The 26,154-nt window shown below is 46.2% G+C and overlaps 2 protein-coding genes across 32 annotated transcripts in view; one reads left to right on the forward strand and one right to left on the reverse strand.

The window, feature by feature from the left end:
• The window catches only part of LOC105487198 (proline rich 14 like), a 72,313-nt gene extending 50,732 nt beyond the window's left edge, over positions 1-21,581 (reverse strand). For 2 of the 7 annotated variants that reach the window (XM_011750540.3, XM_011750536.3), the window contains exons 1-2: positions 21,412-21,573; positions 10,232-10,756 (exon numbers count right to left, since the gene is read on the reverse strand). In XM_011750540.3, coding sequence (XP_011748842.2) covers positions 10,232-10,705 — 474 coding nt within the window. In that variant the 5' untranslated portion in view covers positions 10,706-10,756; positions 21,412-21,573. Of the gene's footprint in view, positions 1-10,231; positions 13,676-19,527; positions 19,652-21,411 lie in introns of those variants that run through there. The other 5 variants (XM_011750537.3, XR_011614072.1, XM_011750538.3 and 2 more) reach the window with 5 other exon arrangements.
• Positions 21,582-25,030: 3,449 nt separating this feature from the next.
• The window catches only part of LOC105487290 (DEP domain containing 5, GATOR1 subcomplex subunit), a 164,564-nt gene continuing 163,440 nt past the window's right edge, over positions 25,031-26,154 (forward strand). For 12 of the 25 annotated variants that reach the window (XR_011614073.1, XR_011614074.1, XM_071080453.1 and 9 more), the window contains exons 1-2: positions 25,157-25,293; positions 25,993-26,110. Coding sequence is in view for 20 of the 25 variants with exons in the window: in XM_071080453.1 (XP_070936554.1) it covers positions 26,053-26,110 (58 nt within the window). In the remaining 5 variants the exon portion in view is untranslated. Of the gene's footprint in view, positions 25,125-25,146; positions 25,294-25,992; positions 26,111-26,154 lie in introns of those variants that run through there. The other 13 variants (XR_011614075.1, XR_011614077.1, XM_071080448.1 and 10 more) reach the window with 5 other exon arrangements.

Raw genomic sequence — 26,154 nt, forward strand, 5'->3', positions numbered from 1 at the left:
ATACATTCTTTCACAATTCAGCTTGGCTCTTGCAGCTGTCCCTTCCACTGTGCCTGTTCTAAGACAGTTCACTCTCCTTTACTGCCTTTCTTCTCCCCTCCCCAACAGCAGGGTGATCTTGATCAAATCCCAAAATTATTAGTTACAAGCATTTTTTTTTTTTTTTTTTTGAGATGAAGTCTTGCTCTGTTGCCCAGGCTGGAGTACAGTGGCATGATCTCTACTCACTGCAAGCTCCGCCTCCCGGGTTGACACCATTCTCCTGCCTCAGCCTCTGGAGTAGCTGGGACAGCAGGCGCCCACCACCACGCCCAGCTAATTTTTTTTGTGTGTGTATTTTTAGTAGAGATGGAGTTTCACCGTGTTAGCCAGGATGGTCTTGATCTCCCAACCTCATGATCTGCCAGCCTTGGCCTCCCAAAGTGCTGGGATTACAGGCATGAGCCACCTTAGTTACAAGTTTTTAATACCTTTTGGATACGATCCTAAGACAGAAAATAATTATTTTTTTACTGGTTTACCTTCTCATTATTGAAATATTTGTTTCATGATTGGAATATTTAACTTTTAAAAATATTAAGACCAGTAACAAAAGGGCAAATACCATATGATTCCACTTGAATGATGTACCTATAGTAGTCAAATTCATAGAGACAGAAAGTAGAATGGTTGTTGTCACAGATGGGGTGAGGGGAGAATGGTGAGTTACAATTTAATGGCTACTGAGTTTCAGTTTGGGATGATGAAAAAAGTTCTGGAGACGGGTGGTGGTGATGGTTACACAACACTATAAATGTGCTTAATGTGACTGAACTGTGTATTTCTGGGCCGAGCACAGTGGCTCACACCTGTAATCCCAGCACTTTGGGAGGCCGAGGTGGGTGGATCACCTGAGGTTGAGAGTTCGAGACCAGCCTCACCGACATGGTGAAACCGTGAAACCCCATCTCTATTAAAATACAAAATTAGCCAGGAATGGTGTCACATGCCTGTAATCCCAGCTACTCTGGAGGCTGAGGCAGGAGAATCACTTGAAATTGGGAGATGGAGGTTGCAGTGAGTCAAGATTGTGTCATTGCACTCCAGCCTGGGCAACAGAGTGAGACTCTGTCTTTGGGGAAAAAAAAAAAAAAAGGCCGGGCACAGTGGCTCACTCCTCTAATGCCAGCACTCTGGGAGGCTGAGGCAGGTGGATCACGAGGTCAGGAGTTCGAGACCAGCCTGGCCAACAAGGTGAAACCCCGCCTCTACTAAAAATACAAAAGTTAGCCGGGCATGGTGGCATGTACCTGTAGTCCCAACTACTTGGGAGGCTGAGGCAGAGAATCGCTCGAACCCAGGAGGCAGAGGTTACAGTGAGCCGAGATCATGCCATTGCACTGGGAGAACAGAATGAGATGCTGTCTGAAAAGAAAAAAAATTGCCGGGCACTGTGACTCACACCTGTAATCCTAGCACTTTGGGAGGCCGAGGCAGGCAGATCACAAGGTCAGGAGTTCAAGACCAGCCTGGCCAACAAGGTGAAACCCCATCTCTACTAAAAATACAAAAATTAGCTGGCTATGGTGGCACGTGCCTATAATCCCAGCTACTTGGGAGGGTGAAGCAGAACTGCTTGAAGCGGGACCTGGGAGGCGGATGTTGCAGTGAGCTGAGATTGCTCCACTGCACTGCAGTCTGGGCTACAGAGTGAGACTCCGGCTCAAAAAAAAAGAATACCACAGAAGTGGTGTTGGTTCTCCTCATGGTGTCCTATTGGGGGCAGTGTCCTATCAGGAGGCACTGTCCTATCATGGTGTTAGAGTGCCTCATTCCTGGGGGCAAACTTCCATCACCTGGTTTGGGTGGATTCTGCCAGGTTTCTCTACTGCGAAGTTACTATTCCACCTTTGTAACTAATAAATATCTTGTAGGGAAATACTTTGAGACTATGTAAACATTTGTTTCTCAAACATTTAGCCACTAGCTTTAACATCCATTAATGATTCCTGCTTGAGATAATTATTATTGCGATGGTTGCCAAACAGTGCTTTTTCTATTTCCATCATTCCATCTATATTTATTAATTGGAATTCTGTAAGACCTTTATTTTCTCACTTTTAATTCAATTACAGTGAACGGATACAAAGAAAATCAGCAAACGGGCTCATGGATATTTGTTTTATTCTACGGGTACTATAGGTTGCTGCAAAAGTAAGTGTCGAATAATTCATCACTATCACTTATTTTAAGCTCAAACCATCCCATACTTGGCCACTGGGAGCCCCTTCAAGTTAGCTGCTGTGTCCTTCTGATATATCCCCAAAATTTTCTGAGCATTTAGTCACAAATTGTTCTAGGCACATCTTGCGTTTTCCCCTCTCCTGTCCTGGAACAGCCATTTCTCCAAGGAATCTTAGATCCTTTCATTGGAAAAAAGTATTCAGAGCCAAGACTAGGTGTGCTCATTGCTACAAGGTGCCTGTCGCTACTTCTAGGCCCTATCTTATACACTCATTTATACACATATTTCTATCTCTATGTGTGTGTATTAAGAACCCCATGTTGGCCGGGCGCGGTGGCTCAAGCCTGTAATCCCAGCACTTTGGGAGGCCAAGACGGGCGGATCACAAGGTCAGGAGATCGAGACCACCCTGGCTAACACGGTGAAACCTCGTCTCTACTAAAAAATACAAAAAAAACTAGCCAGGCGAGCTGGCAGGCGCCTGTAGTCCCAGCTACTCAGGAGGCTGAGGTAGGAGAATGGCGTAAACCCAGGAGGCGGAGCTTGCAGTGAGCTGAGATCTGGCCACTGCACTCCAGCCTGGGCGACACAGTGAGACTCCGTTTCAAAAAAAAAAAAAAAAAAAAAAAAGAACCCTATGTTAGGCCGGGCACTGTGGCTCACGCCTGTAATCCCAACACTTTGGGAGGCCAAGGTGGCCGGATCATGAGGTCAGGAGATTAAGACCATTCTGGCTAACATGGTTTAGTAGAAACCCCGTCTCTACTAAAAATACAAAAAAATAGTTAGCCGGGCGTGGTGGTATGAGTCTGTAGTCCCAGATACTTGGAAGGATGAGGCAGGAGAATTGCCTGAACAACCGGGAGGAGGTTGCAGTGAGCCAAGATCGCACCACTGCACTCCAGCCTGGGTGACAGAGTGAGACTCTGTCTCAAAAAAAAAAAAAAAAAAGAACCTCAAGTTCATACTAATAACTCCAATAACTGCAATTCGTGGGGTCAGGGTTCATGTTTGCCAACTCTCCTTTGTAATTTATTTCTCTGTGAGAAAGCTGGCTGTCATTATCCACACATATTTACTTATTTCCCCAATCCTAGAATACATATAGGCATTTTGTTTAGAAATGGCTAAGTCCTACCCCTGTGAGAAACAAATTTACTAATATTTTCTATTTTTTTTGGCTTTAGTCTTTAAGAGGATATAGTCGAATTAGTGTTTGCTAAAGTAATGTGGGCTACCCTCCCCACTGGTTCTGTTATTCATTTGTAATACAGTTAAGACTCACTTGTTATAGTTTCTATTCAGCTTTGGGCCCATGTCACATCCCCGTTGTCTAGTTAGTTATTTTTCAAGTATGAAGTTAGAACTATACCAAAAGATGTACTTACAGAAGTGCCAGTTCCTCCTACCCTTTCTGTTCCATTTCCATTCCCCCATTCTTTCAGTATAGGTAATCAAATTCATTAGTTTCTGGTCTATCCTTCCCATGTGTACTTGTGTATAGGTTTTTTTTGTTTTTTTTTTTTGAGACGGAGTCTCGCTCTGTCGCCCAGGCTGGAGTGCAGTGGCCGGATCTCAGCTCACTGCAAGCTCCGCCTCCCGGGTTTACGCCATTCTCCTGCCTCAGCCTCCCGAGTAGCTGGGACTACAGGCGCCCGCCACCTCGCCCAGCTAGTTTTTTGTATTTTTTTAGTAAAGACGGGGTTTCACCGTGTTAGCCAGGATGGTCTCGATCTCCTGACCTTGTGATCCGCCCGTCTCGGCCTCCCAAAGTGCTGGGATTACAGGCTTGAGCCACCATGCCCGGCCTTGTGTATAGGTTTTATACAAACAAGCAGATACTTCAATATAGGCTTATTTCCTCTTCTTTCTTCCATGAAAAGGGTAACACTATAGATATTGATTTGCATTTTTTACTTAACAGTATATCCTAGTTTACAGAAGCGAGTCAACAGAGCAGGCCTGACTGCTGTCCTTAGAAAAGTCTACTTGCAGGGTCAGGCTTGGTTAGCATCTGGGAACTAGAGTTTGGGAGTTTCCACCATTCCCTAAATAAGAGTGGCTCATTGTGCCTACACTATAATGTGGTTTATGCTAAACACCTGCTTTCCTTCTAGGAGTCGGAAATTTTGCTATGTGCCAGGCAGAGGATGTCCATGCAACTAGTCCCCAGTAAAATCCCTGGGCACTGACCCACTAACAAACTCCCATGGTAGACAATAGTTCATATGTGTTGTCACAATTTGTTCCTGAAGGAGGTTAAGTGTGTATGACTCCACTGGGAAAGGACTCTTGGAAGCTTGCACTGGATTTCCTCTGGACTTTGCTCTATGCCTGCTTCCCTTTTGCTGATTTTCTTTGTATCCTTTCACTGTAATAAACTAGCTGTGAGAACAATTAAATGCTGAGTCCTGTGAGTTTCAGCAAATCTCAAAACCTGCAGGTGGTTTTGGGGACCCCTGACACACCTGGAAATCGCTCCATATCAGTATATACAGATCTTCCTTGTTATTATATCTGGATAATACTCCATGTATGGACATACCTTATGCCATAATTTATTCAATCTCTCTCCTATATATGGGCATTTAGGTTGTTTCCAATATTTTGCAATTATAAACTGCTTAAAAGAACAACCTTGTGTATATGTATTATTATACTGCTAGAAGTGCATTTTTTTTTTTTTTTTTGAGACAGAGTTTTGTTCTTGTCACCCAGGCTGGAGTGCAATGGTGCGATCTCGGCTCACTACAACCCTTTCTTCCGGGTTCAAGTGATTCTCCTGCCTCAACCTCCCAAGTAGCTGGGATTACAGGCACCCACCATCACGTCCGGCTAATTTTTTCTATTTTTAGTAGAGATGGGGTTTCACCATGTTGGCCACGCTGGTCTTGAACTCCTGATCTCAGGTGATCCACCCATTTCCTCCTTGCAAAGTGCTGGGATCACAGGTGTGAGCCACTGCGCCTGGCCTCTTTTTTTTGAGACGGAGTCTCGCTCTGTCACCCAGGCTGGAATGCAGTGGTGCCATCTTGGCTCACTGCAACCTCCGCCTTCCACCTTCCTCCTCTGGGGTTCAAGCAGTTCTCCTGTCTCAGCCTCCTAAGTAGCTTGGATTACAGCCATGCGTCACTGTGCCCAGCTAATTTTTGTATCTTTAGTAGAGACAGGGCTTCACCATGTTGCCCAGGCTGGTCTCAAACTCCTGATCTCTGGTGATCCACCCGCCTCGGCCTCCCAAAGTGGTGGGATTATAGGCCTAGAAGTGTATCTTTTAAGGCAGGTTTCCTTGAAGTACTGGGTCAACAGGTCAAGGCAAGAGCAGTTTTGTTAAATGTTGCCAAATTCTTCCTCAGAAAGGTTGTATCAGTTTGCATTCCCACCAGCAATGTATTAGAAAGTCTGTTTCCTCATAGCGTCCCTAACCAGATACGTTGTCATACATTTTCATTTTCACCCATCTGATAGTCAAAAAGTGATACCCTTAGATCAAAGGGAAAAAAGTGGTATCTCTGGTTAACTTTGCATTTCTCTAATTACATGAAGCTGACCATCTCTTATGTTTAATCACCACACACACAAACACATGCACAGTTCATTGTCAAGTCTTCTCATTTTTTTCTTTTCTTTTTTTTTTTTTTGCAAGGGAGTCTTTTTTTTTTTTTTGAGACGGAGTCTCCCTCTGTCGCCCAGGCTGGAGTGCAGTGGCCACATCTCAGCTCACCGCAAGCTCCGCCTCCCGGGTTCACGCCATTCTCCTGCCTCAGCCTCCCGAGTAGCTGGGACTACAGGCGCCCGCCATCTCGCCCGGCTAGTTTTTTGTATTTTTTTTTTTTTAGTAGAGACGGGGTTTCACTGTGTTAGCCAGGATGGTCTCGATCTCCTGACCTCGTGATCCGCCCCTCTCGGCCTCCCAAAGTGCTGGGATTACAGGCTTGAGCCACCGCACCCGGCCGGGAGTCTTGCTCTGTCATCAGGTTGGAGTGCAGTGGCACAACCTCAGCTCACTGCAACCTCCGCCTCCTGGGTTCAAGCAATTCTCCTGCCTCAGCCTCCTGAATAGCTGGGACTAAAGGCGTGCACCACCAGCTAATTTTTGTATTTTTAGTAAAGACGGGGTTTCACATGTTGGCCAAGATGGTCTCAATCTCTTGACCTCGTCATCCGCCCACCTCAGCCTCCTAAAGTGCTGGGATTACAGGCGTGAGCCACCACGCCTGGCCAAAGTCTTCTCAGTTTTCTATTGGGCTTTGGTTCTTCATTCCTCAATTTAAGAGTTCTTCATATATTACAGATATAGACCCTTTATCTCTGATACACATTGCAAATCCGTTCTCTCAATTTGTCAGTTGTCTTTTGACTGTGGGATATTTTGCCAATCTAGCAAGAGCTCTTATAAATTGAGATCAGGGGATGCCTGGGGTTTGCAAATCTGAAATGGTATGCACATGGTATGTCTGTTTTTCTGAAAGGTCTGCAGTGTTCAGATTTCCAAAGGGTCCTGTGACCTGAGAGTGATTTTGCTGCTGCCCCACATCTTCCACTGGCCTAACTGTGCCCCACAGGACCACTCCTGCTGAATGACCTCTAAATTGTTGAAGGCATCTCTCACGTCTCTTGACTGTTCTCTTTCACAAGTTAGACACCCAATGACCTGGCTTCCAGATGCATATTGTCAGGTTGTGTCATTAGTGTGAATACTTATCCATGAATGCCTTCCTGGTTTTTTATACCTCTCACACACATGACAACAACAGGAGAGTATAATACTCTAGCTGTGGCCTGACCAGCACATAAAGGAGCACGACCACCACTTCTCAGTCCAGATAACACATTTCCCTTAATTATTTTAAGAGCAAATTGGCTTTTCCTGGCACAAAGTCAATTCTAATTGACCTGCTAAAACATGCAGGTCTTCCGTTTCCCCTTTCCCTGTAAGTACTTCTGTTTCTTTTCACTTGTGGAGATCACTTTTTGAAACCAAGTACAAAATGTTAACATTTATATCAATTAAATTTCATTCGGCTTTATACAATTCACAACGGAATATACACCTGGTGGAGCTGGGAGGGAGAAAAGGCATGATTTTAAAAAACAACAGGGAGGCCGGGCGCAGTGGCTCACGCCTGTGATCCCAGCACTTTGGGAGGCTGAGGTGGGTGGACCACGAGGTCAGGAGATCGAGACCATCCTGGCTAACAGGGTGAAACCCCGTTTCTACTAAAAAAATACAAAAAATTAGCTGAGTGTGGTTGCGGGCGCCTGTAGTCCCAGCTACCCGGGAGGCTGAGGCAGGAGAATGGCATGAACCTGGGAGGTGGAGCTTGCAGTGAGACGAGATTGTGCCACTGCACTACAGCCTGGGTGACAGAGCAAGACTCCACCTCCAAAAAAAAAAAGAACAGGGAGATAGTAATCCAGTTCTTAGGTTGGTTCTTACGTAAGCATGTGTATGTATATGTATGTATATATAAATATATATATGCATGTGTGTTTGTTATACTTTATGCATATTACACATGCTTTTATATCAAATATCACATTAAGAAACTTTTCTCTCCTGAAGTGGCAGGTCCCTAAATTGGGGGGAAAAAAAAAAAGAAACTTTTCTTAAGACTCAGCCCACCACATTAAGAAGCAACACAACCGGAACTTTGGGATCTTCAGTCTTTTACCTATTTGACTGTATTTTTAAAAGATAGGGCATCGGCCAGGTGCGGTGGCTTACCCTGTAATCCCAGCACTTTGGGAAGCTGAGGCGGGTGGATCACCTGAGGTCAGGAGTTCGAGACCAGCCTGACCAACATGGTGAAACCCTGTCTCTACTAAAAAAATACAAAAAAAATTAGCTGGGCATGGTGGCGGGCGCCTGAGTCCCAGCTACTCGGGAGGGTGAGGCAGGAGAATGGCGTGAACCCGGGAGGTGGAGCTTGCTGTGAGCTGAGATCGCACCATTGCACTCCAGCCTGGGCAACAAGAGCGAAACTCCATCTCAAAACAAAACAAAACAAAAGATAGGGCATCACGGTGTAAACTCAAATATCATGTTTAAATGTTACTTAATGCTTCATTCATTCCTAATCATAGTCACTGTATGAAGCCTACTAACAACAATTAACTGCCCTTTATGCTGTGTAAAGAAATGATGGATGTTATCAAGAGCAGGATGGGAGCGTAGCCCAGGCAGCCCAAAGAATATGAACTTGTTGGGGGTTTAGAGCAGGGGTTGGCAAATCACAGCCCTTAGGCCAGCAGCCTGTGCTAATAAATAAAGTTTTACTGGAATACAGTCACTTTCATTCATTTATGTATTGCTTCTGCCCACTTTATGCTACAATGGCAAAGCTGAGTTGTTCCAAAAGAGACCATATACGGCCTGGCATGGTGGCTCATGCCTGTAATCAGTCCCAGCACGTTGGGAGGCTGAGGTGGGTGGATCACAGGTCAGGAGTTCAAAACCAGCCTGGTCAACACAGTGAAACTCTGTCTCTACTAAAAATACAAAAAAATTAGCCAGGCGTGGTGGCCGGCGCCTGTAATTCCAGCAACTCAGGAGGCTGAGGCAGGAGAATCGCTTGATCCCAGGAGGCGAAGGTTGCAGTGAGGCAAGATCACACCACTGCAATCTGGCCTGGGAGACAGTGCGAGACTCCATCTCAAAAAAAAACAACAAATAAAAAAGGAGACCACATGACCTGCAAAGCCTAAAAGACTTACTATGTGGCCCCGACAGAAAAAGTTTGCTGACCCCTGGCTTAGAAAACCATCTAGTGGAGGGAGTCCGCTGGGCAGGTACATTCCTTTAATCTGGAAGGCCCAACCGGGTGCGGTGGCTCATGCCTGTAACCCAGCATTTTGGAAGGCCGAGATGGTTGGATCACCTGAAGTCAGGGGTTCTAGACCAGCCTGGTTAACATGGTGAAGCCCCATCTCTACTAAAACTACAAAAATTAGCCGGGCGTGGTGGTAGGTGCCTATAATCCTAGCTAGTCAGGAAGCTGAGGCAGGAGAATCACTTAAACCCGGGAGGCGGAGGTTGCAGTGAGCCGAGATCTAACTACTGCACTCCAGCCAGGGCGACAGAGCAAGACTCTGTCTCAAAAAAAAAGAAAAAAGAATTTGGAGGGCCCAGCTCAGTGGCTCACGCCTGTAATCCCAGCACTTTGAGAAGCCGAGGTGCGAGGATTGCTTGAGCCGAGGAATTTGAGACCAGCCTAGGTAACATACTAAGACTCTGTCTCTATTAAAAAAAAAATTTTTTTTTGAGACCATCACACTATCATAGTTCACTTAGTCTCAACTAACCAATCTCTCTGGGTATAAATTAAAGCGCACATCGGCTGGTTATGGTGGCTCACGACTGTAATCCCACCACTTTAGAAGGCTATGGTGCGTGGATAACTTAAGTAAGCAGTTCGAGACCAGCCTGGCCACCATGACGAAACCCCATTGCTACTAAAAATGCAAAAAAATCAGCTGGGCATGGTGGCTCATGCCATAATCACAGCTATTTGGGAGGCTGAGGCAAGAGAATCGCTTGAACCTGGGAGGCAGAGGTTGCAGTGAGCCAAGATTGTTCCACTGCACTCCAGCCTGGGCGACAGAACGAGACCTTTTTTTTTTTTTTTAAAAAAAAAAAAGGCCTCCCTTCAAAGGTTTCTCTGTAACACCTCACTCCAACCTACCAAAACATAAGGACTGAGTATATCTATATCATTTCTTAACATCAAATGCTGAAATACTACATGATTTTCACAGACTCAATATTTCATATACAGTCACTGCTTCAGAGAAGTGACACTTTTTTACTAAGCACTTCCTCTCTTCAAGTGTCTGATACGACACAAATGTTTTTTTTAAAAATCATCAAAACAAAGTTAACTTCAAAATCAACATTTCGGAAATGTTTCAAGAATAAATCATAAGCTAACCGTCAGCATCTGTATTTTATCAAGAGAAAGCTGTCATTCACACTCAACTCTTCTGAATGGAGATTTCATTTCTTACCTGACTCGGGCTAATCTTTTCTTCAGCAGCTGTGGAATGTTGATGTGGATCTTCCTTTGCTCCCTCAGAAGGTTCTCTTACAATTTCCGCCTGGCCCCCTGGATCTCTGAAGACCTTTGGCTCCATGCTCTTGCTTCTCTTTGCCCTATCCAAGATCCCAGATGCCACAGAACCTCCTGCTGTGGAGTCTACTAACCCACATCGCCCAGGCTCACTCCCAGGATCCAAGGTTTCATAGGTTTCTTCACAACAACTCTCCACACGAGTCCTCTGCAGCTCCAAGGGCAATGCCCTACTCTGACTTAAAAGAGGGCTTGAGGCTCCAGGTTTTACATTTGGAATCACACTTGGCTCAGGATCAGCATGAAGCTCTCTGGAGACACTTACTGGGAGTTCAGAGTATAATTCCTGTACCACGGCAGACATGGAGGAATCAAGTGGAACTGGCTGAGTCTCTACTCCAGATGACAGCATTAGGGCAGATGCAGATTATGGAGTCAAGTCTTTTATATCAAACGATTCACCCTGACACAAATCACAGGAAGGGACAAAAGTTTAAAACCTTGATAGGTTAGAAGAAGGCTGCCTCAGTTCAAACCGGCTACAATGAAGAAAATAAGTTCTACTTTAAATGCTAGCATCATCTGGCACCAAAAATTTCTCCTTGATGAATTTGTAGAAAAAAAAATACCTTAACCTTTAATAGGCATTTGACTAATCTCAATTCAAATACTGTCTTATGAACAATTCTTAATTTAAATGTGAAGGGCCAGCCAATGTAGATGAGAATAAGACATGCCTGAAGCATCCAAGGATAGACCTGATGTAAATTTGAAAATAAAGACGGTTTTCTGCTTGTTTTCATGGGCATGAACCTTACCTCTTTTGTTCGCTGCTATATCCCCATGCTATCCCATAGTACATACTCAGCAAATATTTGTTGAACATATACTGAGGGACTCTGGAAAATTTCATATACTGACTTTTCCTTTTTGAGGGAGGATAGGGATAAAGTGGGATTCCATTCCTTTACTGCTTACTAAATACTTGAGCTCTCTCTACCCAGCCTAGCACGAGAAACTACTAAACCAGCTCGTTGGCAGAATCCTTCCTGATTTTTATCCTGCATCTTCAGATTTTCCAAGTGTTTTCCACAGTCGTCACTCATTTGATTCTCATAACAACCCTATCAGCTTTTTGTTATAGATCCTAACACCACACCTGAGGAGGTTAAATATGACCTGCCTAAAATATTACATGGTTGTCTGAGAGAATGGAGGTGAAGGTGTATCAAGAAAGAGCTTCCACTGTGTTCATAATGTTTCATTTCTTACATTGAATGGTAGCAACAGGTTATTTGCTGAAACACTTATATCTAAGCAGTTTGTAACACTACACTATACAAGTAGCCAAAACACACACATACTCAGGGCCAGGGGTTCTTGACTTGTAACTTTTCCAGTTCAGTGTACCAAACATGCAGTTTCCACAACAACAAAATCCACTTTGACCATTCTGATCAGTCTGAATGTTTACAGGCCTTGAAATAAATCTTGCCTAAGTAGGGGGGAAAAAAATCTGCTTTGACCTGACCAAGGCAGAAATTGGTTAGCCAGATAAGATACTTCAAGCTTTCATTTCTTTTTAGACAGGATCTTGCTCTGTCACCCAGGCTAGAGTACCGTGGTGCAATCGTTCCTCATCGCAGTCTCCCTCTCCCAGACTCAAGTGACCCTCCTGCCTCAGCCTCCTGTAGCTGGGACAGGTGCACATCACCACACCTGGCTAATTTTTTTATTTTTTTGAGACGGAGTCTCGCTCTGTCGCCCAGGCTGGAGTGCAGTGGCGTGATCTCGGCTCACTGCAATCTCCGCCTCCCAGGTTCAAGTGATTCTTCTGCCTCAGCCTCCTGAGTAGCTGGGACTACAGGCGTGTGCCACCACGCCTGGCTAATTTTTGTATTTTTAGTAGAGACAAGGTTTCACCATGTTGGCCAGGTTGGTCTTGAACTCCTGACCTCATAATCTGCCCACCTCGCCTTCCAAAGTGCTGGGATTACAGGCATGAGCCACTGTGCCTGGCCACACCTGGCTAGTTTTTTTTTTTTTGGTGGAGACAAGTTTTGATACGTTGTCCAGGATGGTCTCCAACTCCTGAGCTCAAGCAATCCTCCTGCCTTGGCCCCGCAAAGTGCTGGGATTATAGGCACGAGTCACCATGCCTGACCCACACTTTCATTCTTGATGCTTTCCCTAACCCTAAACAAAAGGAGAGAAAAGATGAACTTTAATGAACCTTCCCAAAGGTAAAAAAGCATAACGTTATAATACTAACTTAAATACCAGAAGTGATAAGAAATCAGATTGCTGTTCCATGATGTTTAGGTAACACAGAAAGGCAAATTTAAAAAATTAAATCCAAAACATTAGGCTGGGCGCAGTGGCTCGCACCTGTAATCCCAGCACTTTGGGAGGCTGAGGCAGGCAGATCACTTGAAGTCAGGAGTTCGAGAACAGCCTGATCAATATGGTGAAATCCAGTCTCTACTAAAAATACCAAAATTAGCTGGGCATGGTGGCAGGCTACTTGGGAGGCTGAGGTACGAGAATCACTTGAACCCAGGAGGTGGAGGTTGCAGTGAGCCGAGATCGCGCTACTGCACTCCAGCCTGGGCAACAAAGCAAGACTCCCATCTCAAAGAAAAAAATGAACAAGAAACAAAACAAAACATTACCAAGAGATAAACTGTGTGTATAGGGCAAGAACGAGAATCAAATGAGATTTCGGATGTGAAAAGCTTTCATAAACAGTGCTGTAAGGCTGGGTGCAGCGGCTCATGCCTATAATCCCAGCACTTTGGGAGGCCCAGGCAGGTGGATCACCTAAGGTCAGGAGTTAGAGACCAACCTGGCCAACACGGTGAAACCCTGTCTCTACTAAAAAGAAAATTAGCTGGGCACGACGGCAGGTGCCTGTAGTCCCAGCTACTCGGGAGGCTGAGGCAGGAGAATTACTTGAACCCGGGAGGCAGAGGTTGCAGCGAGCCAAGATCATACCACTGCACTCCAGCCTGGGTGACAGAGCCAGACTCTGTCTCAAAAACAGTGCTGAGAGAAATGTATCCCTTTTAGATCTAGAATCTTCCCCTTTCTCCTTTATTTCCAGATAAAGATCTTTCTAGGGGCACTTCAGATTTTAGGCCATTTGTGTGTGTGTGTGTGTAAGGTGGGGGATGGGGGAGGCTAGTAGAGATAATGTGGAGTTGCTATTTGATGCCAAAAATAAGTAGGAAGTACTCAATTTTAATTTGGTTCAGTTTTCCTTTCCCAACAACATACACAGTCCATTTTTCAGCTGTCACAGCACATACAGATTTGAAGAGTAAATGCAGGAAAGGATACGGCAAAAGAGCAGATTTTTCTTTTTTTTTTTTTTTTTTTTGAGACGGAGTCTCGCTCTGTCGCCCAGGCTGGAGTGCGGTGGCGTGATCTCGGCTCACTGCAAGCTCCACCTCCCGGGTTCACGCCATTCTCCCGCCTCAGCCTCCGAGTAGCTGGGACTACAGGCGCCCGCCATCACGCCCGGCTAGTTTTTTTTTTGTATTTTTAGTAGAGACGGGGTTTCACCATGTTAGCCAGGATGGTCTCGATCTCCTGACCTCGTGATCCACCCGCCTCGGCCTCCCAAAGTGCTGGGATTACAAGGAGCAGATTTTTCAAAGGAGATGGCCTCCTTGGGTCTCTGCCACCTTATGCATCTGACCCTGCCTACCACACAGACATGGGTGTTCTTAAAACTTAATCCTTGATTCCTCCCTTTTTAGGCTTCACTTTCTTGATAACCTCATCTTTTTCTGCAGCCTCTGTGATGAGGATGACTCAAAACTCTTCCTTTTTTTCTTTTTTGGGATGGAGTCTTGCTCTGTTGCCCAGGCTGGATGGAGTGCAGTGGCGCCATCTCGGCTCACTGCAATCTCCGCCTCCCAGGTTCAAGGATTATCCTGCCTCTGTCTCCTGAATAGTTGGGATTACAGGCATGTAATTAGCCACCATGCCTGGCTAATTTTTGTATTTTTAGTAGAGATGGGGTTTCACCATGTTGGCCAGGCTGGTCTTGAACTCCTGACCTCAAGTAATCCGCCTGCCTCGGCCTCCCAAAGTGCTGGGATTAAGGGTGTGAGCCACTGCACCTGGCCTAAAACTCTTCCTTTAAGCACAGAGTTACCATAGACTCAGCAATTCCCCTCATAGGTATATATGCAGAAAACATACGTCCACATAAAAATTTGTACACAAATGTCTTTAGCAGCACTACTCACAATAGTCAAAAAGTAGAAACAATCCAAATATCCATCAACTGATGGATGCATAAACAAAATGTGGTACAGCCATACAATAGAATATTATTCAACCATAAAAAGGAATGGAGAAATAATACATGTTACAACACGAATGAACCTTGAGGACATTATGCTAAGTTAAAGAAGCCAGTCACAGAAGATCACATATTACAAGATCCCCTGCATAGGAATGTCTAGAATTGGCAAATCTTACTACGAACCCAGCTATTATCAGGGGAGGATCACACCCATGAGAGGCCAAGGTGGGCAGATCACGAGGTCAGTTGGGAGACCATCCTGGGTAATACGGTGATACCCCATCTCCACTAAAAATACAAAAAATTAGCTGGGCATGGTGGCACGTGCCTGTAGTCCTAGCTGCTCTGGAGGCTGACGCAGGAGAATTGCTTGAACCTGGGAGGCAGAGGTTGCAGTGAGCCAAGATTGCGCGACTGCACTCCAGCCTGGGAGACAAGAGCGAACTCCGTCCAAAAAAAAAAAAAGGCTGGGATTCTTGGAGAAATCAGGAGTGGACAGCTGATGGACACAGAGTTCCTTTTTCGAGTAATAAAAATTTTCTAAAGTTGATTATGGTGATGGTTGTAGAACTCTGCGACTATACCAAAAACCACTGACTGGTACAATTTAAATCAGTCAATTGTCTGGCATATGAATTAAATCTTAACAAAAATAATTCCTTTTAAAAAAGAAGCCTGACCAGAAGCGGTGGCTCACACCTGTAATCCCAGCACTTTGGGAGGCCGAGGTGGGTGGATCACCCGAGGTCAGGAGTTCCAGACCAGAATGGCCAACAAGGTAAAACCCCGTCTCTACTAAAAATCCAAAAAATTAGCTGGGCGTGTTGGTGAACACCTGTAATCCCAGCTACTTGGGAGGCTGAGGCAGGAGAATTGCTTGAACTGGAAGGCAGAGGTTGCAGTGACCTGAGATGGGGCCACTGCATTCCAGACTGGGTGACACAGAGAGACCCTGTCTCAAAAAAAAAAAGGAACCTGACCCTGACCCCAACCTTTCTCTCAATTCCTAACCTACATTTCACTTGCAAGAATGGCACCCCCAAAACTTACCATGTTTAAAACACAATTCATTCAATCTATTGAATAACTGAGTCTTTCTACATGCAAACAGCTTTGAGAAACAAGGATAAATAAGATGCCCTCAGTAAACTTACACGCTCATTCCTTTTTTTTTTAAAAAAAAAAAAAAAAAAAAAAAGAGTCAGGGTCTTGCTGTGTCACCCAGGCTGGAGTGTGGTGGTGCAATCATAGCTCACTATAACCTTGAACTCCTGGGCTCAAGTAATCCTTCCGCCTCAGCATGCCTGGCTAATTTTTTTTTTTTTTTTTGAGATGGAGTTTCCCTCTTGTTGCCCAGGTGGGAGTGCAACACTGAGATCTCTGCTCACCACAATCTCCACCTCCTGGGTTCAAGCGATTCTCCTGCCCCAACCTCCTGAGTAGCTGGGATTACAGGCATTCGCCACCACGCCCAGCTAATTTTGTATTTTTAGTAGAGACGGGGTTTCTCCATGTTGGTCAGTCTGATCTCAAACTCCTGACCTCAAGTGATCAGCCTGCCTTGGCCTCCCAAACTGCTGGGATTACAGGTGAGAGCCACTGTGCCTGGCCTAATTTTTTTTTTTTTTTGTAGATAATTTTGTAGGTCTTGTTATGTTGCCCAGGCTGGTCTCAAACTCCTGGGTTCAAGCAATCCTCCCACCTGAGCCTCCCAAAAGTGCTGGAATTACAAGCGTGAGCCACTATGACTAGCCACATGCTTATTCTTAATCCTGTTGCTTCTCAGAAAACACATCATCATTATTCTGGAGCTCAGATTTGAATGAATCCCCAGCCATAACCATATCTGACTTCCCCTCACCATTCAATCAGCACTTGCAGCCTGTGGACTCAACTCCCTGCAGTGTTTCTAGTAAATTCTACTCCTTTCCATCCCCAAGGTTCTAGCTCAACATTTTGTTCTAAATGTTGCTCCACATAGAGTCATGCACAAATACAGGTTTACTAAACAGATCTTTATCATAGAGAGTCAATACTGACAATCACATAAAATGGTTCATCTCTTGATACTCCTGTTCGGACAAAATTCTAAGAATTTTCAACCTGTAAAACAACTAGCCACACTGGCTAGAGAAGCAAAACAGACACCCCCTCCTTTTTCTCCTGGACTAATTCTGGGTCCTCAAATTTCTGAGCAGAATTGCAGATCTGTTACCAAGAACAGCTGGAACGTTCAGAAGTGAGGTGATATTTAGAGGCAAGCCTATGGTGGCAGGTTAAACTTATTTTCAGCTCAGTAGCTTACACCATCTATCAAAATATTGATAATGCTACAAGGCTGCAGTAACAGAACCCGATTTTGAGAAGACATTCAAGTTCTTTAAAACTAAATTTATGAATGCAATGGAGCAATCTAAAAGGATGATGTAAAAATATATCTCTACAGCGAGGCTTGGTGGCTCATGCCTGTAATACCAGCAGTTTGGGAGGCTGAGGTGGGCAGATCACTTGAGGTCAAGAGTTCAAGACCAGCCCGACCAACACAGTGAAACCCTATCTCTACTAAAAAATGTAAAAATTAGCCGGGCATGGTGGAAGGAGCCTGTAATCTCAGCTACTTGGGAGGGTAAGGCACAAGAATCCCTGGAACCTGGGAGGCGGAGGTTGCAGTGAGCAGAGATCATGACACTGTACTTTAGCCTGGGCAACAGAGGGAGACTCAGTCTCAAAACAAAACAAAACAAAACAAAAAATATATATATATATATAAGGCAAATATCACAGTGTCACCTTGGACAAAAGCATCACCAATGACTTATCTGCATGTTGAACTTAACTTCAAACTGTGGACTCAAGCAATCCTCCTGCCTCAGCCTCCTAAGCAGCCAGGACTACAGGTGTGAGGCAGTGAACCCAGCAAATACTTTTATTTTTTGTAGAGACAGGGTCTCACTACATTGCCCAGGCTGGTCTTGAGCTCCTGGCCTCAAGTGATTCTCCCACCAGAGTGAGCTGCTGCACCCAGCCTTGTACTTAAGTTTTCAAAACAGTGAGTATATATTACTTATGTTAAAATGTCTAACCATTATTTCTCAAGATCTAAATGCACAGCAATAAAAACAGCTGGTAAGTTTATTATCCTTTTGTTTTATCAGTATTTTTCCAGCTGTCAGCTCTCTGCCTTAACCATCAATGTTTTTACATTAAAGTGTTCAGTGTGAAGTGAAAGGGAAGAGTGAGTAACACATGCCTATAAAATGTAGACAGGGATTTACAGCTTAATCTTTGCTAATCACTTATATCAACCTATTGGATGAGGATACCAGATAATTACCTAGTTTGAGGTATAGGCAAAAAATAAACCATAGATTTATGAATGACTCTTGACAGCTGCTACTGGCTTGTCTTTATCACAACACAAACAAGTACTGTATTAGATTGTGTAGGGGATGGAGTTATTCCCAAAAAGTGACTAATACTTATAGGAAGTATGAAAATTATTATTATTCCAGTAAAAGTAGAAATTATTTTATGTTGAGGACAATTATTTCATGCTCACTCTTTGCAAATGCACAAATACTTCTCCCAGCAGTCTTTTTTTTTTTTTTTTTGACACGGAGTCTCGCCGTTGCCCAGGATGGAGTGCGGTGGCGCGATCTTGGCTCACTGCAAGCTCTGCCTCCTGGGTTCACGCCATTCTCCTACCTCAGTCTCCCAAGTATAGCTGGGACTACGGGTGCCTGACACCATGCCTGGCTAATTTTTTGTTTGTTTGTTTTTTGTATTTTTAGTAGAGACGGGGTTTGACCGTGTTAGCCAGGACGGTCTCGATCTCCTGATCTCGTGATCTGCCCGCCTCAGCCTCCCAAAGTGCTAGGATTACAGGCCTAAGCCACTGCACCCGGCCCTCTCCCAGCAGTCTTTTTTTTTTTTTTGAGACAGAGTCTTGCTCTATTGCCTGTTGTAAATCTTGGCTCATGCAACCTCCACCAACCTCCACCTCCCGGGTTCAAGCGATTCTTCTCCCTGGGCCTCCTGAGTAGCTGGGATTACAGATGCCTGCCACCACGCCCGGCTAATTTTTTGTAATTTTAGTAGAGATGGGGTTTCACTGTGTTAGCTAGGATAGTCTTGATCTCCTGACCTCGTGATCTGCCCACCTCAGCCTCCCGAAGTGCTGGGATTATAAGCGTGAGTGAGCCACTGTGCCCGGCCTAACTGCTGGCCAGGGTCCCTTATCCTGCTCCCACATACTAGCTGCTGAGTCTTGAGTGTGTTAAGTGAAAGTTAAGTGAACTTTCCCGGGCTTGTTTTTCACATATTCATCCAAATAAGTTCAAAGGGTCCTATCACCCATAAAAAATCCCAAGACTCCAAAGAATAACTTTTCTATTTCCCTTTGTTTCAGAAAAGCACACCTACAGACACCAACAATGGTGGTATAGAGCTCCCACTAATCCCCTCTGCAATTACTCGAAGGCATTTGAGGTAATTTAAGAACACTTTACATATAAAAAAAGATGGTAAGCTTTCCTTTAGCGTGCTTTCAGGTAATTTGGCAGTGTTAATTCCTAGCCCACCAAAAAAACAAAAACAGGAAAACAAACCTACCAGTGAAGGATTAACATTGCTGCTCTCAATCTCATCAGAATACATTTTATAACACTAAAAACCTGACAAAGTGGCAACTTTTAGTCATTCAAACACTCCCCAAAAGTTCTAGAGGTCGAAAATTTACAACGGGCAAAAAATAAGAAAGCAAAAAAAAAAAAAAAAAAAAACCCACAAAGAAAACAGAACCTAAAACCGTGTGCCCCAACAATCCCGAATCTGAAAGTCTCCCTCCCTTTAATTCCAAAGCAAAGGGGCTGTTAATAACACTAGGCACTGCCATGCTTGCTTCAGGGAACAATACTCACAATAATGACCAGGCCCTCAGAAGCTCGCAATACTCTTTTCACCTTGAGAAAGGGGCTTTCTTTTCCAAAGATTCAGACATTGTAGTCATTCCCTCCGTGAGGGAATTTGGAGAATGGGCCTCTTCTTGAGAAAGAGAAAGAAGAGTCTTTTAATAAAATCCCAAGACAAACTGAAAGTGAGGCAGGGAAGTTCATACACTAAACAGGGCCAAGCGCTTCAACGAGGAGCGTGCAGAAAATCTCAAAAGCATCAAGGACTATTTCCCATTTCCTCCCTTTAATAACATCCAGAAAAAGGATCCCTCTGTCTCCACGTAAGGAGTGAAACCGTGGAAAAGCTCCTGATAAAGGAGGCTTCCTGTATAAAAGAGGCTTCCTGTATAAAAGATTTTCATCTCTTTTACAAAGGAAAAGGAGAAAAGAAACAATCTGTGTCATTCTGGATAAACAAGAGGGAAGAGATCGCTCCTCAAAGGTACAGAGTCTTCATTTTCTTGGGAGAGCAAAAGAAAGGAAGAACTTGGAATCGCCCACTTGGGGGGTGGGAAGGACGTGCAGATGGAATATTTTTTGTCACTACAGTAAGTCAGGGAGTGGGAGAGGACATCTCCAACCAGTCAGGAAGAAGTGATACCTTCTGTGGACAAAGGAAGGGCTGGCTTCTGGCATCAGGTCTCCCTTTCTCTTAAGAGGACAGACCTGTTTCCAAAAGCTAAGTCTTTTTTTCTTGATTATTTTCATTGATGCTCTCTTTGTTAATTGGGGGGGGGATTGTACAGTAGGATCTAAGGGGACTGGAAATGTCTCTTTCTCTAACCCCTAAGTGGGAGGGAGTCTTCCACTCCAGTGAGAAAGGATGCTCGAACACTTGTGATGGGGGTTGGGAGGGGCACGCATGGAAAAATATGCTTCTCTGTGCAAGATATTAATTTTCTTTTTTAACAGATGAAGTTAAGAGTAACAGCAACAGCTTACCAAAAGCTTACTATGTAATTAGTATTTACACAAATGCTCCCTTAGCCCGCATGACAATTTTAAGAAAACAGAACCCAAATTGGAGATGGACTGAGATTGAGACAAGTTAAACAAATAGTCAAGGTCACAAAGATGTTAAGTGAGAGACCCAGGTTTGTAACTATCACACTCCAAAAGCCATGCTCTTAATTGTGCAAGGGAAAGGAGCTCACGGCACACCAAGAGGCTTAAAGGGAAGAAGAGAAGCGAGGCTCCCTCTGTGGACATCGCGATGGGAGAGGGAGAAAGGTTGACTTCTGATACCATAAAGTAAATTTTCAGGGTCTTCCTCTCCGTATCTTGGGGTACACGTGAAAAATAAAGGAGGAAGGTAAGTCTCTTTCTTACTGGGAAGAAAGATCCCCTCTGTCACTTTCAGGCAAGTTGAGTCTCACTCTTCACCTGGGGGACGCTGACCAAAGTTGGGGGAAAGGTCTCATTTAGGGGTTATCTCTTACTCCTCCTCAGGATAAGTTCAGAATGCCCCTCGAACCCCGGGAGTGGGTCTCCCTCTGCTGACCAACGGATGAGCGCTAAGAAAGAGCGTACGCCTCCGATAAGGGGCGTCGTCCTCTGCGAGGAGATAAGTTGGGGGATCCCTGTCGTATCGAGGTTGAAGAGGAGTCTCTCTCCCGCGTCGGAGCCATGACTTGGAGAAGCCGCTTTTCTCTCTAGCGACGCGGGGCCTGGTCTCCTCCCTCTCCCTGGGTCGTTCCGCCGCCCACAGGGCAGCCTTGGTTCCTTTCCGCGCCCCAAGAAGGCTGGGGGCCCGGACTCCCCTTTAGCCAGCACCACCCGGCGGAGGGTCCCTTTAGGGCGGAGTGGGGCGGGGCGGCTACGCCCGAAGCCTTCCAGTCCCCGGCCTCTTACCCTGAGACCTGCTCCGCGGCCCGCGGTTGCCCAGCCAGCTCAGCCTCTGCAGCTGCAGCCCAGTCGTCGCCAAGTCTACCTGAGCCTACGGAGCCGACAGAGCCCGGGGACGCTCCGGCCGCCGCCACCTCTTCGTCTCTATGGTCCCCCTGCACTTCCTCATCCGGGGCCCGAGCCAGCCATGCGGACTCGCCCAAATCCCGCCCCCGCACCGCGCGCGCGCACTCCAAGGGGAGGCTCTTCCTGCTTCTGACCTCCCGCCCTCTGCTAACCCCAGCCTCCCTCAATCCCGCCCCTGCGACTCAAATTTTCAAAGGGAAGCACAACTTTTGGCGCTGCTCCCGCTGAGCCACAGGACCCAGTGCCTACGTCCACTGCTGTCACCCTGTTCCAGTCCAGTCTAGTCTGGACGGCTACAATTCTAAGGGCCTGCCTGCTTCCACTCTGGCAGCCCAAGAGATCTTATTATACTGGAAATAGTGTTTTGGGTCACGACACTCCTCTGCTTCTTCTCATCACAGTGACCGCTAAATAAACGGCACCCCTGCCTCCAGTTGGTTACAGAACCTTGTTTTATTTTCTTCATAGCTTTAACAGTAGCTGCAATTTCTGTGTCTCATCTCTCTATTGACTCGTTTATAATTTATCTTCCTCCACCTTGTCTGTTTTGTTCATCACTTAATGCTCAGCACCAACAGCAGTGTCCAGCACAAAACTAGACACTAGACGGACATTTGAAGGAAGGAAGAAATGTTTATCCAGGGGAAGAATTGAGGCGGCACAGAGAATTAAATGGACTTGCTCCAAATCATACACCTTTGTGTTAAAAAATAGAACTCGACCAGGCGCCGTGTCTCTCGCCTGTAATCCCAGCACTTTGGGAGGCGAAAGTGGGAGAAGTACTTCAGCCCAGAAGTTTGAGACCAGCCTGGGCAACACAGTAAGACATCGTCTCTGCCAAAAAACAAACAAACAAACAAGAAACAAACAGCTGGGTCTGGTGATGTCTGTCTGTAATCCCAGCTACTCTGGAGGCTGAGGCAGGAGGATCACTTGAGCCTGGAAGGTTGAGGCTGCAGTGAGCGGTTATCATGGCACTGCACTCCAGCCTGGGTGACACAGCAAGACTCTTTCTCAAAACAAAACAAAAATTGCTCAGATGTTGATGCACCTGTGCTCCTAGCTACTGGGGAGCCTGAAGCGGGAGGATCGTTTGAGTCCAGGAGTTTGAAGCTGCATTGAGCTATGATGGTACCACCACTGCACTCCAGCCTGGGCAAGAAAACAAGACCCTGTCTCTTAAAAAAAAAAACAAAAACAAACAAACAAAAAAAAACTGAACGATTCAAAGTTTCTTTTCTTTTCTTTTTCTTTTTCTTTTTTTTTTTTTTTTGAGACGGAGTCTCGTTCTGTCACCAGGCTGGAGTGCAGTGGCGGGATCTCGGCTCACTGTGACCTCTGCCTCCCAACCTCTGCCTCCTGGGTTCAAGAGATTCTCCTGCCTCAGCCTCCTGAGTAGCTGGGATTACAGGCGCATGCCACCATGCCCAGCTAGTTTTTGTATTTTTTAGTAGAGACGGGGTTTCACCATGTTGGCCATGCTGGTCTCGAACTCCTGACCTCAAGTGATCCGCCCGCCTCAGGCTCCTGGCCTTCAGAGTTTCTTTATGAGAGTGGCCAAGTTAAAAAGTTAAAATATATGCCTTTTTAAGACGTCCCATTATAGACATCTCTCAGGAGACAGAATAAAACTCCCTTGAGGGCTAAGAAGAGAGAATTCTATTAGCTTCCTCTGAGATGGAAGAATGTCCCATCAACCACTGTCTCTAAAGACAGAAACTATCTTGGGGGATCTGGGTGTGTCTCCTGAAGTGGCAACATAGAAACATTTTTAAACATAACATTGTTATTCTTAAAAAATTTTGTAACTGTTGCAATCCACTTCATCATATATGTTTTATTACAAGATAAATAATTTTAGCCAGGAGTGGTGGCTTGCCCTGTAGTTCCCAGTCCCTTGGGAGGCTGAGGCAGAAGAATCGCTTGAGCCCAGGAGATTGAGGTTGCAGTGAGCTATGATAGCACCACTGCACTCCAGCCTGGGCAACAGAGCTAGACCCTGTCTCGGAAAGAAAAAAATAAAACCTGGCTGCAGTGACTCATACCTGTAATCCCAGAACTTTGGGAGGCCAAGGCGAACGGATTGCTTGAGCCCTGGAGTTTGAGACCAGCCAGGGCCACATGGCAAAACCCCGTCTCTACAAAAAACACAAAAATTAGCTGGGCACGGACCTGTAATTCCAGCTACTAGGAGGATGAGGTGGGAGGATCCCATGAGCGGGGGAGGCAGAGATGGCAGTGAGCCAAGATCGCGCCACTGCACTCCAGCCTGGGTGAGGGTGACCTCATCTCAGAAAAAAAAAAAAAAAAAAAAAAAAAATCGCAATTACTTAATACTTGCGTTATTTACCTAACTTCTCCTGAGTCCCAACGTAAAGGCATCCATGCTTAAGAACGTTGCTTGTCCTGTCCCAGGATCCCCTTGGTCCACTGTAGAATGTTTCACTACGGTATACCATGGTTTTTCTTTCAACATTTTTAAGTTTCCCAAATCCGTAAGAAACGGGCACTGTAAGCATTAAAGATATAAAGAAATGTAAGACAAGGGCTGTGTCGTTTAGACTTAGCAGTCAGTGTGATTAGAAGCAGCAGAGGAGTGGCGTGACCGAGACACTGATTCCAGTTATAAGATCTCTCGGGCTGCAAGAGGGGAAGCAGGGAGGTCCTATCGAGTTGCTGCCGCTCAGGTCGGAAACTGTGGACTGGACTTGGGGGCGGGGGTATCAGTGGCAGCAGGCGGAGCTGGCAATTGTCAGGAGCCTTCGGCGAGAGCCTGACCCGGCCCACCCAGCTCTCTGGTTTTCTGCTGGGAGAGAAAGATATCCTGACAGATTCAAGTTTAGGCTGTGCCCTGGGAATGACCAAAGGATGTTGGTTAAAGGCTCTGTTCTGGGAGCGGGTCAGGATTCGTCCTTGCTTCCTTCTGAAGGGTTTTGTGTCCTCAGGCTGTTTCCCGGTTTGTGAAATAGGATAGTATCTGCCTCCTGAATCCATCACGTAATAGGGATGCAATGATTACATAAGGACTGTGAAGGCAGGCAGCCATTCTTATTAAAATACCAGAGGGGCGCAGAAAGTCCTTTGGAGTTTAAGGGTTTGAAAAGCCCCCGGTAAGTGGACACTTCCCAGCAGGGGCCATCACACTAACTCTCGCGTGCTCAGCCCCTTGCATTTTACAGAAGTCCTCCCAGAAACTCTCGTTGGCGCCTCTTAGCAGCCCAGTGAAGCCACAGGAGTCATTAACCTCGTTCATGTAACAGAAAACGGAGCTCTGAGGGATCTCGTTTCCCCTACGGGGAGACCACTAAGTCGCAAACGAAGCTCTGTGGCCATGGGTCTATTTCGTATAGACTGGGAGGAAATGGATTTCCTCCGTGGGGCGGGAGGCTCTAAGGCTCGAGGGCAGGAAACGCCAGGAGGTGGCCCAAGCAAGAGGCCGCACGCAATACCCCGCCTCCGGCTCAAGCCCCGGATGAGGAAGTGGCGCGGCCACAGAGACGAGGCGGAGGCCCGGCGAGAGCGGCGCGGGGGCGCCAGGGCGGGAAGGGGGCGGGGCCCCGGGGCGGAGCCACCGGAGCGGCGCGGGTTCTCAGGTGAGCGTTACACGGTCGGGGCGGGCCTTGCAGGCGCTTCAGGCTCAGGGGCGGAAGCAGCGTGGGCCGCGAGGGCGTAGGCGGGGTATCTGGAGGAGGCGCGGGGAACCTGGAGAGGGTCCAGCCCTCGGGGCCCCGGCCAGAGGCGGGAAGGGGCTCCAGAGCTTCGGTGAGTGGAGCTGCCCGCCCCAGACTCGGGACTGAGGGGGGCTTGAGGTAGGGGGCCTTGGCCCAGGTTCGAGTCCTGGCCCTCATTCCCAGTCCGCTGTGTGACCTTGGACAAGTCTCTCTCCCTCTCTGAGCCTCAGCGGCCTCAGCTGTGAAAGGGAGTCAGGGAAGGTACGCTGAGAGTTCACACAGACCGAGGTTTGGGGGGAGGAAACTCCTGCCTTCCTCTTCTTTGTGGTCGCCTTGCTCAGGACGTTGGCAGCAAAATGAGGATTGTGGGAGTATCTCTAAGTCTCAAGTGACCTTGAGCAAGTCCCTTGCCGTGACTCACACTTTCATCATCTACAAAATGAGTGGGCTAACTTCTTTTAAGATGTCCTTAATGTTCGGTTGTTATTGATGTAGATGGAGACAAGGTAATGAGTACCCATTCACCGCAATGCTTCCCCTTTAGGGGTGTGATAGAATACCTTCTCCTAGGTTTGACTAGCCCCTGGCGTGAATTCCCCTTAGTTCTTGGATTCTGTGGTTCTGTTTGTTCTCCATCGCTCCTTGTAACTGGAGAAGTGACTTCATCCAAGAGTCGCTTGGCACCGCTTCACAGCAGAGCAACACCAATATCTTCACTGGCCTAAAATCAAAGAGTGGTTGCAAGGAAAAGTCTGACTTTCCAACCTTTTTGTTTGTATTTCAATGGCAGGGAGGCAAGATGACTTCTCTGCCCCAAGCTTGGAACAGCTAAAGGGAAAAACAGTGCAAGATGAGAACAACAAAGGTCTACAAACTCGTCATCCACAAGAAGGGCTTTGGGGGCAGTGGTCAGTATCGATTGGTCTTTAGAGGTTTTGTAAGTTGGCTGAGG

Source organism: Macaca nemestrina, chromosome 15 (assembly GCF_043159975.1).
Source record: "Macaca nemestrina isolate mMacNem1 chromosome 15, mMacNem.hap1, whole genome shotgun sequence".
In the NCBI taxonomy this organism is placed as follows: domain Eukaryota; kingdom Metazoa; phylum Chordata; class Mammalia; order Primates; family Cercopithecidae; genus Macaca; species Macaca nemestrina.